Source organism: Empidonax traillii, unplaced genomic scaffold, assembly GCF_003031625.1.
Source record: "Empidonax traillii isolate 1590-97213 ecotype Southwest subspecies unplaced genomic scaffold, ASM303162v1 scaffold277:size2070623, whole genome shotgun sequence".
NCBI classification, from domain to species: Eukaryota; Metazoa; Chordata; class Aves; order Passeriformes; family Tyrannidae; genus Empidonax; species Empidonax traillii.
In genome coordinates, this window is record NW_020955470.1 from 929,694 (window position 1) to 948,549 (window position 18,856).

Sequence of the window (18,856 nt, forward strand, 5' to 3'; positions counted from 1 at the left end):
GCTGTCAGCTCCAGCAAATCACAGCTGGCCTTCCAAAATCCCTGCAAAGACTGCTTTTGGCAATGATCTGAGAATTCAGAAATTGTTTCTGGAAAGACAATTTAGGGGCTATTAAAGATGCTTCAGAGGAAGGTTCAGGGAGGCATGCTTTTCTTAGAGCTGGCAGGCCCAGCAGTCCACCTCCCTCATCAATGACTCACGCTCCTTCAGAAATGAAGGGTACTGTATCTGAGCTTTGGCCACCTCAGCTCAACAGAAACCTGTCAGATGCACAGCACAGGATTGCAACAGAGAGTCCTTCTTATTCATCTCTATTTTCCCATAATGAGTCTCTGCAGACCAATCAGAAACAGTTCACCAAACGAAGTTAAGCAATATCACAGAGAACTTTAAGAAATTACTCTTATCATCCCTCCTGAGGATAAGCTCAATGGTCAAGGCCACAGTGAAATCTTCCTTTTCTTGTAAAAGTTAACTGAAGTTAGTTATTAAAGTGCTGCCAGTATTTAGGGACGTTCTGAAGTGAAGAACAGCACAAGATTCCTGCAGTACCTCTGAAAATCTCAAGGATATCTTTATCCATAAAATCTTGGTGTGGTTGCTTCTGAAGAGCTTCCTGGAAGACATAGCAGGTACAATTTTAACTTGTCATTTAAAGTATGGGATATGTGAAGTAATGCTTATAAATTAAATGCTTCTAGTCATGTGTTGTATTTCTTGTAAAATGTAAAAGTTTCCCTTGTGGAATTTCTTTGTATTTTTTCAAATGTTTATATTGAAGAAAAGTAGTATTTATTAGTGGGTATACACCGACTGAAAAGTGGGATGGAGCATGTTGATATTTAATCATTCCATAGAAGTTATCAGATTTTTGTGTACTTATTAGTCAATATTTAGGATAAATTAATAAATGGAGTGTAGTGGTTTTTATATGGGGAAAAGTATCCCTTTGTTAATCCCCTCAGTAAAATGACTCACATCAAAATATGTGTTACCAAAAGTTCACAGTGATGGAGGATTAGTGGTGGAGTAGGAGATTTTCGGGTGTGAGAGATGGCGATGCTGTTAATTGCTGGCTATTAGAACAGGATCAGAGACTGTACGGAATAAAACCAAACCAGAATGATATTTCTGGGGCTTCAGGTCAGACCTTGTGTTGGGCGATAGTGAGTGAAAGTTGTTACCACTCGATAGCTGTGCAGTGTGAGCTTGGCCTGTGCTCTTATTTCCCGTGTGTGGGTGGGCACATTGTAGAAGTCATCAGAAGAATTAGTCATGTCCCATGAGGAGCCCAAGGACTTAATGATGGGGGCACTCTGGACGGGCAGTTTGGGTTACCGGAGTACAGACCTCTCTTTTAGGGGATTTGTGGAGGATGTTTGCCTTCACCATGCTGGTACTCACAATATCCTCATTTTCTTTAAAACACCTAAAATAAGTAACTTTACCAAGAGCTGAAAAAAAACTTCCCTATGCTGAGGGTATCCTGTCTTTCTAGATATATATGGGAAGAAAATGAGAGCGAGCAAGAGGAGGGCTGGAGTGATGGTAGCTGACATGCTGGCTGCAGTCATACTAATGACAGCTGCCAACAGAGCCCGTGGCAGAGGGAAGGAGACAAAAAGAGCTCAGCTAGTGGGGGTGACTAGCAGCTAGTGTTCATACAGCCACAGCAAGGTGCTGCTCTGCATGGGCTCGTTTACCTGCCAGGAAACAGACTGAAGGCACCTTCCACCGCACTCAGGTACTCAGGCTGGCTTGGCTCAACTTAACTTTGTAGCACAGCAGTCTTTAATGAAGACTCTTGCTTGCTTGGTTCAGCTTGAGAAGACCCTTGGGGTGAGGCTCCCTGTCTCCTGCAGCTCTGAGCTATCAACCCAAAGCTCACCTGCAAGAGAGTCTGTAAATCTGGATTTCAGTCAGGAGGTTAAAAACTCATGCAAAACACACCTTCAGTAAGACCATCACTAATAAACCAAAGGAGATTCACAAAGTTATAAAGAAGCTTGTTGTATATTCCCTGAGATTGAGGCAGTAAATTTGGCCTGAGGAAAGAAGGATAGCTGAGCGAGGGGCAGCAGGGACAACTGAAGTATTCACAAAAACTCCAGCAGCTGCAGCACTGAGGAAAGTCTGAAATGAGTCACCCACACACTTCTTTAATTTTTATAGCTTTTGAACATTTCAAAGGGTACAAATAGTACATCTCGTGCCCTAAAATTTAATGAACAAAACTAGTCAACAGGACTTTCAGCAATATTCCTCTTAGTGAAAAAGAAGTCTAAAAGGCAGAAACACAGACTAGGAAACAGAGCAATTTTAAAATCTTTAATAGATAAAACTTCTTCCCACAGATGTAAATAACCAAGATTTGTCACAGAATGAACTAAATCAACCATTTTTTTCACTGAAGAAGAACTCCTCAGGTTTGGAGCTCTGATCCCAACAGAGGCAGGGAGAGCAGTGTACAGTTACAGGATCAGAGTATGATTTTAACTGATTTTGGATAAGTGTCTTAAATGAGCTTAGATTTGGAGCATTGGTCTGTTAGAATAATTACCTGCCAGTTTTTGGGAAATATTACAGATCTCATTTTCTAAATTAAAACAGATAGTAAAAACGTTTAATCCATTGCCAAAATAGTGAATCCTTTGTGAAAAAAATAGTATGTCAACAACCACAGCATATCTAAGAGGTAAATCTGACAGTATTTGGACTTGTACACTTATTTATGAATTTCCCCAGAATGAACTATAAGGAAACTAAAATGAAAGCACTTGAAATAAGTCAATAATAGGATCTGAGCTGTAGCAAAGCTTCAGGAATGGATTCACATTTTAATGCCAAAATTGTCATAGATTAAAAGTGTTTCCTCTGTTCATAACTATGCAAACAGCTTGGTGCTACATTCAAATCTGTCCTGTGATGTCTCCAAATACTGAATACATACCAGTCTGAATCAGAAATACACGCAGGGTATTTCAGTGAGAGTCAGGTGATATACCTGGGCAAGGAACTAGTGTTAGTTGGGCATCTGTCATGAGACTGGCAGCAAGCACCAAGGTACCGAGGAGCATTTGCACTGGAGGAGAGAAAACAAAGAAAAATCCCTTATAATAAGTGTCACAAAAGACTTTTTGCTTCCTGTGATACATCTTCATCTCTGAGTCTAAAGAAAATAGAATAGAACAAATTAGTTCCAGTTGGAAGGTTCCTTCAATCATCATCTAGTCCAACTGTGCCTACAAAGAGCAAGTTCCACATCTTCTGTCTAGGACTAGTACTGTATTAAATATTTAGTGGTGGTTTCAACTGAGAGAAATGTTTTTAAATAGTACATTTGTTCAGGTGAATTTGATGTGGGAAGAATGTGAGGCATAGTGGGCAGCACAGTGATGGCATCACTTAATTGCTGCAAAATACTCAGTGGTATCAACTGGAATGAATCTTGAATCTTCTCATGTATCATGAGGGCTCCAGGGGTCATTTCTGGACTGACTAAGAACAGTTTCTATTCAGTGCAAACAGGCAAATGTGGGTTGGGATAAAGCAGAAAATAGTATTTAGGTAAGATATTGGAACAACTGTTTGTGAACGTGAAGCAGAGGAGAATCAGTCCAGACAACCCATGGAAGTAAATCTTACAAATAACTTAACAAGCATAACAAATTCCCTGTCACACAGGGAGACCTTACCCAAAAGATTCTGCCCTGTCTCTGAATCCAAGAGAGGATATCTGAGCCCTGCCTTGGCTCTGCTTTTCTCCTCATGTGTCAGTGGCTTTCAGTGAGCTCCCAGCTCTCCCAGCAGTGCCACAAAGAGAAACTGCTTGGGATCTGCTTGTTTATTCTTTAGGAAATTAATCTCCATCGAGGGAGGAAGTTCTTGGTTGTAGATGGCTGACTCGGAGATAAATTACCTCAAAAAACATCTCCACTTTTTGGCTGCATCTTTAGAAAGAAATAATTCACGCTCCAGTGAAACACTGCTCTGAAGCAGGAGGAGGAGGCAGGAGATCACCTTGGCAAAGTGAAGTAGGTGTCTCAACCATCCCTCTTTTGATCTTCAAAGGTGGTAACGCTCAGTTTGGAGTTCACTCAGCTATGCTATGACTACTCTCCCCACAGTACATAAGGAGCTAACCCTGTTCTTCATTTCAGGTTTTTAAGTGCCTGAGCCAGAGAGAAGCACTCACAAGTCGCCATCCTTGCCTGGCATTTCAGAAGAAATGGTTGAACCTGTGGGCAATCACTATGTTGTAGCCAGACCTGTGTACTCAGAGAATTCATTCAATGAGGAACATGAGAAATTGCACAGATACCATAAAACCTTTTGGGACCATCTGAAACTCTATTTCCGGTAAGGAGATTTTTTTTTTTTTTTTTTTAATATGTATCTAAGAAACAGCCTGAACTGCTCTTGGATGGCATGAACTCCATCCTGACAACGTCCATCTCAGATTCCAACATAGCAAGTGAAAATTCATTAACTAAATTCAGTGTCAGATCTTTCTAATGAGTTTTAGCTGCTATTACCCTTAAAAGTCTTCCTACAGTTTATCTCAGGTACCTCCTCTTTTTCTGGGCACTTGGCAGCACAAACTCTGGAGAGGCTTTATTGCAGCCTTTCAGTACTTAAAGGGGGCTTACATTTTACCAAGGCCTGTTGTGACAGGACAAGGGATGATGGTTTCAAACTGAAAGAGGGTAGATTTGGACTGGATATAAGGGAGACATTTTTTACCATGAGGGTGGTGAGGAACTGGTAGGAGTTGCCCAGAGAGGTGGTGGATGCCTCATCCCTGGAAATGTTCAAGATCACTTTGGGTGGGCTCTGAGCAATCTGACCTAGGCAGTCTGGCATCACTGCTTACTTTGAGGGGGTTGGAGTAGATGACCTTCAGAGGTCCCTTCCAACCAAAACCGTTCTGTGATTTTATGAGAATTTTGGTTGGAAAGGATCTCTGAAGGCCTCTGGGTCTGCCTTGAAGCACAGCTGGCAGTGCAGGTTGGTCAGGGCTGTATCTGGGTGAGATTTTGACCTCTGGCAGCCAGAACCTGAATCATTTTCTCTTTGAATCCCCTCTGAAAACAGTTTGCAACTCAGCTAAGCTGTTCACTGACAGAATTCTGTCCTCTTTTGCTGTACAGCTGCTCCCCACAAAGGGCCAAAAGAATTGCTTTGCGCTTGTTTCCCATCGTCTCATGGCTGCCAGAGTACCGCTTCAGGGAGTGGATCCTGAGTGACATCGTCTCTGGCATCAACACAGGGCTCGTGGCTGTGCTACAAGGTATATTCAGGAAATGTGTGCCCTGACACAGCCTGCTAGGCCAGATGCCAAGGCACTGCTGGCTGTAGCCTGCAACACACATCACCTTCCCTGGGCCTCTGTCTTCACAGGTCTCGCTTTTGCTTTGCTGGTGAATGTGCCCCCCGGTTATGGACTCTATGCAGCATTTTTCCCTGTCTTGGTCTATTTTATCTTTGGCACATCCAGACATATCTCAGTGGGTAAGTTCAGGCAAACAACTTACCCTCCTCACTGATGAAGAAGTACGTGCTGCCGCGTTGGATCTCTTAACGAGTGCCTTGTGCTGCTCAGGTCCCTTCCCTGTCCTGAGCCTGATGGTTGGAGGAGTCGTCACCAGGCTGGTCCCTGATGACAGCATTGGAAATGGCAATTCCACAAATATCTCAGCAATAAATGAAGAGAGGGTGATGGTGGCTGCATCTGTAACCTTTCTTTCTGGGATTTTTCAGGTTGGTAAATTATGTGTGTGTGTCTACACATATCTGCATGCACTCATATGCATAGTTGGATGGTAGGCTGTTGTAGTCACGAAAATAACCCTCTTCCCCTTCCTGTGTAACTGGCCTTGGCTCACTGATTAGGAAACATCTATTCCTTAGTTTTTCACAGACCTGAGCCTACAGCCCACACAGCTGCAACCTACACCTACAGCAAAAAGCAATCTGCTGGATAGGAAAAAAGTAGCTGTGAAAATAAAGTTAAGGATGCAGATGCACCAAGGGGAATAAAAGATCTGCCTCACAATAGTAAAATATTTGGATTTCTCTTTAAAAAACAAACAAACAAACAAATTTATCCTTAGGTCCTAATAAAGAATTCCTACCTTTCCTCCCTTTCTGACAATATATTTGCACTAGTACCATGTGAAAATATAAGTACTGAAAACCCTAAAACTAAGGAGGTTTATTTTAGCTATAAAATAAAAAGAATGGATTTGAATTGCTCTAGCAATTACTCTTACTAGTGTTATGCCCCCTGTTGTTAAATCTCAACTTTCATTGCAAGTCTGGTGATTGTATATTCCTCAGTCTGTGGATGGATGGGATTAAGTGAAAATACTTGCTTCCATTAAATATGGTTCTCTTTATTGCAGAGATTGTTTAAAACCATAAATTAATTCCACTGACATATGCTTATTTTGCATTTCAGTTGCTTCTGGGAATTTTCCAGTTTGGATTCATTGTTATTTATCTATCACAATCATTAATCAGTGGTTTCACGACTGCTGCAGCTATCCATGTTGTGGTATCTCAGCTGAAGTTCATGTTTCAGCTGCCTGTCCCTGGATTTAATAAACCATTTGGCATCATCTATGTAAGTGCTAAGTGTTCATTATTTGCTAATGCTGTTGATGTACCTGTGTCTGTGTATCACAAGGCAGTAATAACAGAACTCAGCATAAAACAGCCAAGCAGGAGGAAACACATGAGAAAAGTAAGAGCTGCATTATTAGTATTTGACCAATCTTTAAATTCATGACCAAGCCCCAAGTTACAGCCCATTGTCTAATTAGATAATATTACTGTTGTGCGGTGGCATATTTCCATTAAGCATTCAACTCTGCCTTAGGCAATTAATTATTCATTTTTACTGGACTGATATTTTACATATTTTATTTGCATATGACTCTGTGAGGGCTGTTGGATGAGAAGGAGGAAGGAGAAGGACAGGAAGCGAGGAAAGGAGAGAGGAACCTGCTCTTCAGTGCCACTGCTCACATTTCCTCTCGTGCATGCACATGTGTGTTGCTCCAACCCTCCCTCAGGGGAAAGCCAGGAGGGGGAGAGTGTCACAAATCAGTGGAAAAGTTCTTTTGTGGATGCTTTCATCATTTGGCTGATGCACATACATTCATGGGAGCTTGCAGTCCACATCATGCCACAGGGAATAAATCCCAACCATCATAATCCTTAGAGCAATTCAAATAATGGCTCTTCTGGGAGGGATAGTGCTACTGTGCCAGGGCACTACCGTTTCTAAAGCGCTTCTTGTTTCTTTCTGATTCTGCAGACTCTGGAGAGCATTTTCAGCCAGATTACAAAAACAAACATTGCTGACCTTGTCACATCCCTGCTTGTCTTGCTTATCGTGTTCGTGGTGAAAGAAATGAACGATCGATACAAAGAAAAGTTACCAACTCCCATCCCGGTGGAACTCCTGGTGGTAAGTCACTTCCTCTTGATTTTGCAATTGCTCCATGTTACGACATAGGAAGTAGAGTTTTAACCATTTCTTCTCCTGTTCCCCATTAAATGATGCATTATCATTTTAGCTATAAGGAAAAATTGACAGCATCTGTGAGCTATTGTGAGATATTTTACCTCTACTTAACTCTTCTTAATTGAACATATCTGTGGTGTTATAAACTATGAATTTTTTAGTTGGACAAGATTGGGTCTGACACCATCCAGCTGCAGTCTCACAGCTGGGCCCCTCTGCAACACACTTGCAAACAGCCACTGAAGTCCCAGCCATCCATGGCCAAGCACAAAATTATTTTGCCCTCCTGCAGCAGAAAGTTTTGCCCACTCCAAGCTGCAGAGGAGTGGGGGAAGCTTCCAATATCCTAGAGGATGTTGTATCGACTTAAGTAGCACATTTTTTCCTCCCAGAGTCATTACAGCACCTTGTTAGAACATAGCTGGTTTATTGGGTAGGAAGATCTCTGTTGTTAGTAAGATGTTCTGTAATAATCTGTGTGATTTATGAACATAAACTCATACCTGTCAGGTCATTCAGGAGTGACATCTGAATAGCAAAGGGATGTGAAGACTTGGGAAATAATTCTGCCACTAGTGTTGAGGCTGGAGGATGTGTGGGAGAGGGAAGGTAATGGTGTTTAATAGTTTCTTCACACTCCTGCATGAATGTGCCTAACGCAGGTGTGGTGTGTTATCTTTCAGACAATCTTAGCAGCACTGATTTCCCATTTTCTTAACTTGGAAGAAAAATTTGATGTAGCTGTTGTTGGAAAACTAGAGGAAGGGTAAGTGCCTTACCTACAATTCACCAATGGAACAAAATGTTCTCTCTAGTTTGGCAGTGTTAAATCAGTTCAGCTATGTTTCTGATTAAAATTATCTGCTTCATCTTCTTTCAGTAAGTAAATAAATATTTTTCTCTCAACGATATTCAGTAATATTTCAATATGTAAAAATTACTCACTAGAGCACATCTCCTACTCATCAAAGAATATACTGAGACATGAATTAATTGTGTCCTTCACTTTCTAAGACAGTTGTTGAGCAGAAGGTTGATATTTGTCCCTTTTATTGGGCTATTCACTTCTGAACCCCTTGGTTTCCCTCAGAGTACTTGCACAGTTCAGCAGCCACCAGCAGCCCTGGGAAGCCACAAGGACGCTGCACTGTTCTCCTGCCTGGTCCTGTGACTGGCCACCAGCATTTCCTCAGGCACCATTATCCTCCAGAGGCCTCAGTATCTGCTCCTCCAGGAGTACATCCACTTGTAGAGTATATATCCGTATATAGAGTACATCTGGCTATGCCAGAATTTTGGCATAAAGAATTAATAGGCATGTGTTAATTTAAAAAGAGGGATGAAGACCTTTACTAGGGCAGCATTGCTCTGTGTAGCCTAGGGGTGTCAGCAGATGAAATTTGCAGAGGAACAGCTATTTCTGCTTAAGAGTTTCTTTTCTTCAGATTTCAGTTCATTGAAAAAAAGAAAGAGGAAAAAAAAAAAAAAACACAGAGGGGAATTCTCCCTAGGAGAAGACTGAGCATTCTCCCTAGCAAAAGACCCTAAACAAACCCAGCAGAAAATAGTAAAGCTAATGTTTCTAGGAGATAGACAGCCTGAGAGACTAGTCAATATTACCTGATATTGTAAAAGAGCCTCAATGAATCACACAGGAGTTTTTTTTCCCATTGTAATTAAGTGAAATCTTTCCATGTGCAAATTGCCCATGCAAGGGCCTCAGTGCAGTATCAGATCCTACATCCATGTGTAACCAGAAGGAAGAACTGTGTGTGCACCTCAGATGAAATAAGCTGTGACTGGAACTGGCCAAGTAAATGAGAACATGCTGAAACACAGAGTTGAGTGCAGATAAAGAAAGAAAGAGAGTCCCTGTCCTGATTAAGGATTCCCCGAAGTTTTATAGGGTTCAGGCCCATAGCTCTGTGTCACATCTCCCCAAAGTGCTCAGTATGAGCTTGACCACTCCCTTGCTCTCTTGGCTGAGAGCTTGCCTCCTTAGGCATATCCTTGATGAGTAGAGGTTTTTGTCTTTCAGGTTTCAAGCACCTGTTGCACCTGATGTAGGCATCCTCCAGAAGTGTATTGGTGACGGCATTTCCATCGCAATCGTTGCATTTGCAGTAGCCTTCTCTGTGGCTAAAGTGTACTCCATCAAGCATGACTACCCAATAGATGGCAACCAGGTATGCAAATAAGAGAGATCAGTACAGTGCATTTGTCAGTGGGAAATAGATCATTTTAGGAATGCTTTACCTTGTGAATAACTGTCATGAACGAGCTTCTAAGAACAATCTTTTTTGTTTTTATTTCAGGAACTAATTGCTTTTGGTCTGGGTAATATAGTTGGTGGATCATTCAAAGGATTTGCCTCCAGCACTGCTCTGTCAAGATCAGGTGTGCAGGAGAGCACAGGAGGCAAAACACAGGTATTGAAGACAACAAATCATGATGGTGTTTAATGAAACATAGCTCTATTTTTTCATAATGCCTGCAGGCACTCACGGTGGAATTGTTCTCTCATGCAGATTGCTGGCATTTTCTCATCTGTCATCGTCTTGGTTGTGATCTTGGCCATTGGGTTTCTCCTGGCACCATTACAGAAGGTATTCACTGGTTTCACTTAGTGCTTCCTCCTGCTTGCCAAAGACAGGGCTGTTCTAGGAGTCACTGTGAGTGTTGACAGACTTCAGGGGGAGTAAAGCAGGGGTTTGGAAAACTTGGTTTTTCTTCCCACGTCATGCCAGAAAGGACCACTACATCTGGTCCTTCAAAGGGGACACGAGTACCCGAACACTAACCACCACAGCACCAGCTTTCAGGTGCCATAAATAACTGGGATTTGCAGGCTCACGTCAGACACCTGCATTGCACCACAGTTGGGAAGGTTCCATCAGTTTTGATGTATCAGGAACCTTTCAGCTGTGCTTTGGCCCTATTAGTATGATCTTTTAATTCATAACATTCAACATGTTCTTCGCTTGCTTAAATATTCAGCATCCATTTTGGTCTTTTTGACAGTCAGTCCTTGCATCTTTGGCCCTTGGCAACCTGAAAGGAATGCTCCTGCAGTTCAAGGAAGTAGGCATCCTGTGGAGGAAAGACAAGTTTGACTGTGTAAGTTGAGTCTCATGAGCATCATCATCACAAGTTAAGTGCTCTGAAATAGTCATCTGTTATGCAATTTATCTTACAGGTTATCTTTTTTTATGTATATATACCTGTCTGACTTCACTAAACAGAAAAGACAATAATGGCATGCCTTTTTTACTGGTATACACCTTGCTTATGTTTCCCATTTTGTCCCACCTATTTTGAGTCGATTCTCTCTCTTAACTTCATTTTCATCCATTTCAACATTACACAAAGTCAAATATAGAAGGCAGTTACAGAAAATGCCTAAATAACAGAAAATGTCTAAATACCTCCTGCATTCAGGAACACTCATGCAGCATGTTATATGAAAGATACACAGCAAAAAACAAATGACAACCATGACTTGAAGGGTTTACTCCAAATGGTAAAACTCATGGCTGTAGGGCAGGACTGGTTACCTCTAACATTCAGAAAATTTAGGCTCTTGCCTTTCTTATATGCCAGTCCCTTGTATTCACAAATGGTTCCAGGCCTCAGTTTTCTGAACTATCAAACAGATGTTTTAACACCATGAAAATGCTTTGAGCTCTGAGGCTAAAAATTATTCAGTATTACCTAGTCATTTATCAGTCATGTACATCCACAGCACCTATATTTGCACAGTTACAACTCTCAGCTTTACAGGATCCTGATTTACTTGTAACCTTGCCTTTCTGCTGGATTTTTATTGAGCATTTAGTGAACCACCTATTGAACAGCCACACCCCTATCATTCTAGGCCTTGGTTGTCTAGAAATGGTCATCCCTGGACACACTTCCAGGTGCTGGTTGATGACTCTGGTCCTGTTTTACAAGAAAAAAGCCCTCATCAAAAGCAGATGGACATCATGGACCAGATCTGAGATCTGTTGCTCCTCCCACCCTGAGCTCATGACCCAGGTTCTTGACATGCTAATAACCATTTCCATCTACCTGCTCTTTACAGATTATATGGGTGGTGACTTTCTTATCTGCTGTCTTTCTTGGCCTGGATATTGGACTAGCAGCAGCTGTGGCATTCCAGCTGCTGACGGTGGTGATCCGCTCCCAGATGTGAGTACTTGTTGGATGCGATGATATCTCAGGAGCTCCTGTTATAAATTAACTCCCTCCGTACAGAGAAGACCAACAGCCCCATGCCTCACTCTGTCCAGCAACCACATATGGAAAAATTATTTACAAGCATAAACCTTTGGCTGTGGGGATCTGCTTCAGTCTGCCACAGCAGCTGAGATTGTTTTATTTGATCCCTCCCATCCTTCAAGTTTTGATGTAGGATACTAATAATTTTGTGTGCGTTTTTGTTCACAGTCCAAGCTGCACTGTTTTGGCTAATGTTGGGAGAAGTAACATCTACAGAAACAGGAAGGATTACACTGATGTAAGAAATGTCTTGTTTCTCTCATCATCTGCTGCACTGGTGTTTCTGTAGCAGACATTGTTCCTGACACTTTTGCTTCATTGTGCAGATCTATGAGCCAGAGGGAGTGAAGATTTTCAGGTGCTCCTCTCCAATCTTCTTTGCTAATATTGAATTCTTCAGAGAGAAACTCATCACTGCCGTAAGTGTCTGGCACTGTCATTCTGAACATATGAGTTGCATGGCACATTAAGGTGAATACAATTTCCCAATAATATATGCAGTTGGTCCACAGCTCCAAGGTGAAATTTTCATGGTTACTTCAAATATTATTGCCACTACTCTAATTTCACACATAGGCACACAGCCCTGAGAAAGAGAACAGCCTGACTCAGGCTGAACTTACATCATAACAATTTTTATACTATATATATACTTGTATATATATACATATATGCCATATATTGATGTGCCATAACAGTACATATTTTAAGTCCTTTACAAGAAAGTAGTGCAAACACGGAATATAAAGGGAAATAATTTTATTTTACTGGCATCTATATTATTTACACCAAATAAAGGCTAGTTTACTTCATATTGCCCCAAAGAACATAACCACAACAGTCAGAAGAACACCAAATGAAATCACTCTGTCAAAGAGGTCTTAATGTCTTCCATAACAAACTGGTGAAGGCAGCCAGTCTTTCCATAACCAGCACAGAGACCCAGGACCCCTGAGCTCTCACCATGCCAGCGAGGCCCACCATCCCCAGACTGAACACAACTTGCTCTTAGAACCTTCCCTTCCTGCTGCTCTTAGCGGGGAGTTGACTACCCTGGGCACTGCTAATGAGCATTTCATTCTTCATGTGAGGGACTGAAGCTGGCAGAGGAACACGGGAATCCAACACATGGTTCTCCATGTGTTTGGCTTTCGCCTCAGAAGAGCATAAAGGGGTTCTTTTCTGTGAGAGCAAATGCTCACACCACTCTCTTTCTTTACAAATACTGATACTTCTAACACCTCTCTCCTCTACCCACGAGATGGATGAGGCAGAAGACTTGCAGGACACTTTGCGGTTGGGTGGCACAGAGCAGATACAACCTGTGAGCTCTCTGGTCTTGGTCACCTGGGTGTCCATCTCACAGTGAAGATGAGTAGGACATGCCAGCACTGTGCCAGCCTGCTGGAGTTAGTGGCCTGTGCTACAGCCCTGTCGCTGGTGTCCTAAAGGTAGCACAGATAGGCCTGCCTGGTGTGTAGCAATACCTGTAGACATCTTTCCAACCAAGAAAGAGCCCTTGTTTGAATTGAAGAAAAGTGGTAGGCAATAGGCAACATCAAGTTCAAATCATGACTGTAAAGAAGAGGCACGTGAGATGCCTTGTCCTTACCTCGCTGTCACGGAGGTGTTTCTATTTTAAATTTTTCAAAGTGTTGTTTTTGCAGGTTGGTTTCAACCCACTGAGAGTCCTGAGGAAACGCAATAAAGCTCTGAGGAAGATCAGGAAGATGCTGAAGAAAGGAGAGCTGCAAGTGACGCCTGTATGTAAGGCAACCCCATCCCCAGCAGAGGGGAGTTAAGCAACCAGCTCCCTGGTTTTACATGGCAGAGAGGTACCTCACAGCCTCCTGTCCTAATTAGATATGCTACTCCCCAAGTTTCCACTTCATGACCTAAACACATTTAAAAAAATAAGATTTTAAATTGCTCTCACAGTTAGAGACCCACAGATTTACCATGGGCAGAGCTTATATGTGTGTCCACTAGAGCTTTATTTGGCATCAAATGGCAGGATCAGATCCCACAGAGGTGATGATCATGCTCCATTAATGGTAGGATAAAGCTGGTTTTCTCCCAGCCCAAATCCTGCATGCTTTTTGTTGACTAGTTCCAAAATTACTGAAGTGTATCTGACAATTGCCTTCAAGGAATAATAAAAAGCCACCATTAAGTGATTATGATGATGATTAAATGATTTCCAAACTTCTCCAGGCAAGGGAGAGACAGAAATTTTTCTGGTTCAAGGTGCAGGTTGGTCCTGCTCCTTCTCATGGGAACATCAGTTTTGCATTGCCACCACTCTCACCCTTGCATAAGAAGCACCACTATCCTGGCTGGGTCTTAAAAAAGGGTACTAATTATGATGCTTTTCTTTGTCAACACAGAAAGGCTTGATTTCCGTGGCTGACCATACATATGAGTCAGATGAAGAATTAGACAACAACAGAATAGAGGAGCTGGACCAGCCCACCAACATGACAGACTTGCCCATTCAGATCAACTGGGACACTGACCTCCCCCCTGGCATCACTGTGCCCCAGGTCAACATCCACAGCATCATTCTGGATTTCTCATCAGTGTCCTTCCTCGATTTTTCTGCCATGACAGTCCTCAAAAAGGTAATCATAATTCACAAGACAAACAGTGATCGTACTAAAGAAAAACTTGTGAATGCAGTTACACTTGAGGGATACACGAGGGAAGAGATGGTACCCAGAGGGACCTGGACAGGCTTGAGGAGCAGGCCCATGTGAAACTCATGAAGTTCAACAAGCCAAGTGCAAGGTGCTGCATGTCGATCATTGCAATCCCCAGTATCAACACAGGTTGGGGAATAAATGGATTGAGACCAGCCTTGCAGCAAAGGAGATGGAGATACTGGTGGAAAAAATGGACATGACCCAGCAATGTGCACTATCAGACCAGAAGTCAATCATATCCTGGGCTGCATCAAAAGAAGCATGACCAGCAGGTCAAGGGAGATGATTCTGCCACTCTACTCCACTCTTGTGAGACCCCACCTGGGGTACCCTGTCCATCTGTGATGTCCCCAGTACAGGCAAGACATAGATATGTTAGAACAGGTCGAGAGGAGAGCCATGAAAAGGATCAGAGGGCCGGAGCATCTCTCCTATGAGGACAGGATGAGCGAATTGGGGTTGTTCAGCCTAGAGAAGAGAAGACTATGAGGAGATCTTGGTATACAGCTTTTCCAGACTTAAAGGGGGCCTATAAAAAAGCTTGGAGAGGGACTTCTTACAAGGGCATGTAGTGATAGGACAGGGAGCAATGGCTTTAAACTGAAAGAGGGCAGGTCTAGATTAGATATTAGGAAAAATACTGTGAGGGTAGTGAGGCGCTGGAACAGGTTGCCCAGAGTAGCTGTGACTGTCCCATCCCTGGAAGTGTTCAACGCTAGGTTGGACAGAACTTTGAGCAACTTGCTCCGGTGGGAAATGTCCCTGTCCATGGCAGGGAGGTTGGAACTAGCTGTTATTTCTCAGGTCCTTTCCAACCGAGATGATTCTATGATTCTATTCTGTGTGTTCATCCTGCTTTTAAAGGCATTCCTGTATGGACTGGAAGGTCAGTGGCAACCTTTGAGTTCATGTGAATTTTAATGTACATTTTCCATAGAAAATGTTTAGGAAAAGGTTTAAGTAATCAATATAAATTTTCTTGGAATTAAAGTGTTGGCTGTGGCAGCCTTTCTTCACCTGGTAAGATTTTTTGTAAGCTTTACAGAAATGTAGATATGAAATATGTCTTTTAAACACCCAGCTGGGAGTTGAAGCACTGGAGTTCAATTTCTGCTCCTGCTCTTGCTTCCCCAGATGATCTTGAACAAAGCAAAAGGCACAACATTTTCAAAAAGTAGCAGCTACAGTTAAGTGTCTAGAGACACATGGGGTGTGTAAATCTATTTCCATAGGAACTAAAGAAGATTTTGAAGTCCTTTTTTTTCAAGTTTCATCATGAGTCATGTAGGTACAGTAAAGTCATACAACTCATGAAAGATCACCTTTTTTCTCTGTGAGCTAAACATTTTCAGTCCTGCCCCTTTTCAAAAGGATTGGCCATCGCTGTCTGCAGCCATGTGAAAGGACTGTCCTGCCTCTAGGTGCAGCAGATTTTGAGTTCAAAGCTGCTTGCCATCGTAGATCTTAAATGTCTTATAGTGGTTTGTGTATTTGCTGTGACTAATCACCATAAGGGTTGTTACCACACTGCAAAAAAATCAGCAATATCTAAATGGTGCCTCCTTCTGGTTTAACAGACTTTGAAAGAATTTGTCCGACTGGACATCGACGTTTACATTGCTGGGTCCCACGGTGAGTACTTGCCTGTCAGTTGGCATCGCCACAGCTGCCTCATCCCACTGCCTCCCCTGTGGGCCACTGAGCATGGTTTTGGAGTTTTACCATCCCAGTTTTACCTTCCAATCTTGGATAACAAAGAGAGCCCGCTGAATGGAGGTGTCATCCCTCCGATGCTGTCCCCAGAAGGCTGGGACCACGTGTAAAAGCTCATCTTACCCACGGCCACTGCAGCTCTGGGCTGCGAGACCTGTGATCAGGCACCCTGGGTTTGGCACTAAATAAGCAAAGGGTTTCAGGCTCCCTCCTGCTGGCAGTGAGCAGGGCACTACTGATGGGCATTTGTGTTCTGCCTTCTCCACATCCATAAAAATGAAACCATCAGCTCTAATAAATAGAACAGTGTATTATACCAGGAATTCCTATGTTCACTTTGCGGGCATGCTCAGGATACACTATTTCTTCCTTTTTAAGGCCTGCAGATCACTTTGTGCTTGGATTTTGTTTCCCAACAGAGGGCCTCCTGGACAAACTGGAGAGAAGTGCATTTTTTGATGAGGAGATTAAGCCATCCATGTTTTTCCTCACCATTCATGATGCAGTCTTACACATTTTGCTGAAGAAGGACACAGCCAGCTCCCCAAAATTAAAGCTCACAAAGGTATCACTACAATCTCTATCTTTCATTATTTTAGTGCCTTTTCAGTACTGCCAGGTACCCAGCAGTGTGTGCTACACTGTCTCTATTTGAAAAGTTAATGACTACAACTCAGCTGGTCTTCAATAAATTTGGAGAGTAAGAGTGGCCCCTAGTCCACGTGCCTGGCAAACCACTAGTGAAATGAGTGAATTCCTACTGGTTACTGGCCTGGCCATAGACTTCACCTGACGTCACCTCTTTGGGAAGAGCACAGCGTGGGTGAGATCCCAGCCCATCCATCAGCAGTTCTCTGTCCCCACCCACCCAGCAGAGACTGCTCCTTTCACTGCAGTGGCTCCTGCAAGGCAGAATCTATGCTGCATGTAGGCTTTCCAGCCCAGTCTACCTTCAAAAGGAGTGCTAAAGTAGTGCAGATAAATTAGTACAGCCGAATTTAGTGATAGCCTTTCTGGGAGTGTTCTTAAATCAAGAGCAAGAAAGAATCCCACATACATTAAATCTGTTTCACTGTACCAGACCCAGAATGCTGCTCACCTGGAAGCTGAACTGGCTCAGCCCTTCTGCCCTGACCCAGAGACCTGTCAGGGGTCATAAAGGACTGACAAGTGAGATCTTCCTTCCCACTAGGTCAACTTCCCAGGCATTAGGTCAGCTTCTAGACATTTAGAAAGCAAAACCTTCTTTAATGTGAAAAAGGAAAAGCGGAAAAAAAAGAAGCAATCCGTTTCCTAACCCACATCTTCCTGTGTTCTTTACAGGAGAACGGTAGAAGCAATGACTGTGTCATCATCCCCAGGAATGGACTGCGCAGCCGGGAATGCACAGTAAGGCTCTGTCTGTAGCATTCCAGATAGAGAAAACACAGCCCAAAAAGCTGCTCATGGGAACCTGCTATGTCGAATAACAAAAACATCTTCATCCCTGAGTGCTTGTGTCAGCCCAGGGCAGGAAGCATCCAGACAGCTTATTGACGGGATTTGACTTAAGGCAAAGCCTTGCGGGAGTTGGAGCCGCGGGGCTCGGCTTGCAAGCCGTGCTGTGTGCACGGAGACGCTGCAGAGGGAAAGCAGGCAAGGGCTGTCCCCAGGCTGTCCCCCCTGGTCTCCTGGCCTGTCCACCACAGCTCCCCCGTGAGGAGCTCACTGGTAGAATGCCCTTGTGGCACAGAAGTGAACGTTAGTCCAGTTTATCGAAATTTCTCAGGCATAAGGGGAGTCTGGAGGGATAAGGATAAGAAAGGGACCCATGCAGCCTTTCATCACAGAGTTCACGAAAAGGGCAGTACCCAGCACAGAGCAACCCCATAAAGAGTAAATGTCAGCCCACAGTCTTCTCACCCAAATGCTTTAGAGAAGCAGATTCTTATGCATCATTCCCAATAGGAAACTTATCCTGTCTTTTCCTTTCAAAGATGAAATTTATTTCCTTTTATTTCCTACAGATTCCAACAGAAACAAAATTTTAGGTTTGATTTTCTAAATATAATATCCTCCAATGTCAGTCACAATGTCACAGAAGATGAATGCGGAGGCTGAGATGAGCATGAAGACATGAAGGACACTTTTAAATACCTTAAGAAGGATTTACTACATGTGGTTATGTTCCAAGTTTTGGAATGGGCTTATTAGTCTTTATGTGTCTCTGTATATATATAAATGTATTTTTGTACATATATGGAGGCTAAAATCACATAGATTTTCTTATTTCATAGTTTGTAGACAACTTGTACAGTTACTAAAGAATATATAAATATTTGGAATCTTGTATTTTATAGCACAGACTAATAGTTAGGACTGATATTTTATCTTCAACTTGTACATAACTTGTATAACGTTTTCTTGATGGTTTGTAAGATATTTAGTAGACTGAATTATTAAACTTGTTCTCAGCTCAGTACTATGAACATAGTGTACACAATGACTAATGTATCTACTGTAAAACATGAAGGCTGTTCAGGAAAGACACAGGATGTTCAGATCCAAACATGACTCATTGATTAGGATTGGGCTGGTGTAAAGTGCACACAAGAGGATACTTTCACAGTGAACATCCATAAGTTATGACTTC

At 42.6% G+C, this 18,856-nt stretch overlaps 1 protein-coding gene across 1 annotated transcript; it reads left to right on the forward strand.

Annotated features, from left to right (window-relative positions):
• Positions 1-515: 515 nt before the first annotated feature.
• On the forward strand, positions 516-18,856 carry SLC26A3 (solute carrier family 26 member 3). Its single transcript, XM_027890097.1, has 21 exons — positions 516-632; positions 4,161-4,359; positions 5,151-5,290; positions 5,401-5,511; positions 5,603-5,760; positions 6,461-6,625; positions 7,322-7,474; positions 8,215-8,297; positions 9,570-9,717; positions 9,847-9,960; positions 10,060-10,137; positions 10,553-10,648; positions 11,613-11,719; positions 11,978-12,047; positions 12,136-12,228; positions 13,477-13,572; positions 14,197-14,430; positions 16,089-16,143; positions 16,644-16,789; positions 17,548-17,613; positions 18,231-18,856. The coding sequence occupies exons 2-21, from the start codon at positions 4,229-4,231 to the stop codon at positions 18,252-18,254; spliced, it is 2,268 nt and encodes a 755-aa protein (XP_027745898.1). The 5' UTR covers positions 516-632; positions 4,161-4,228; the 3' UTR covers positions 18,255-18,856.

Bases quoted from the DNA above. Each gene is read 5' to 3' on its own strand.
- SLC26A3 (XM_027890097.1), top strand. From the start codon at position 4,229: ATGGTTGAACCTGTGGGCAATCACTATGTTGTAGCCAGACCTGTGTAC. The intron at 5,761-6,460 runs GTTGGTAAATTA...TTTGCATTTCAG, and splicing joins TTCTTTCTGGGATTTTTCAG to TTGCTTCTGGGAATTTTCCA. The intron at 8,298-9,569 runs GTAAGTGCCTTA...TTTGTCTTTCAG, and splicing joins GTTGGAAAACTAGAGGAAGG to GTTTCAAGCACCTGTTGCAC.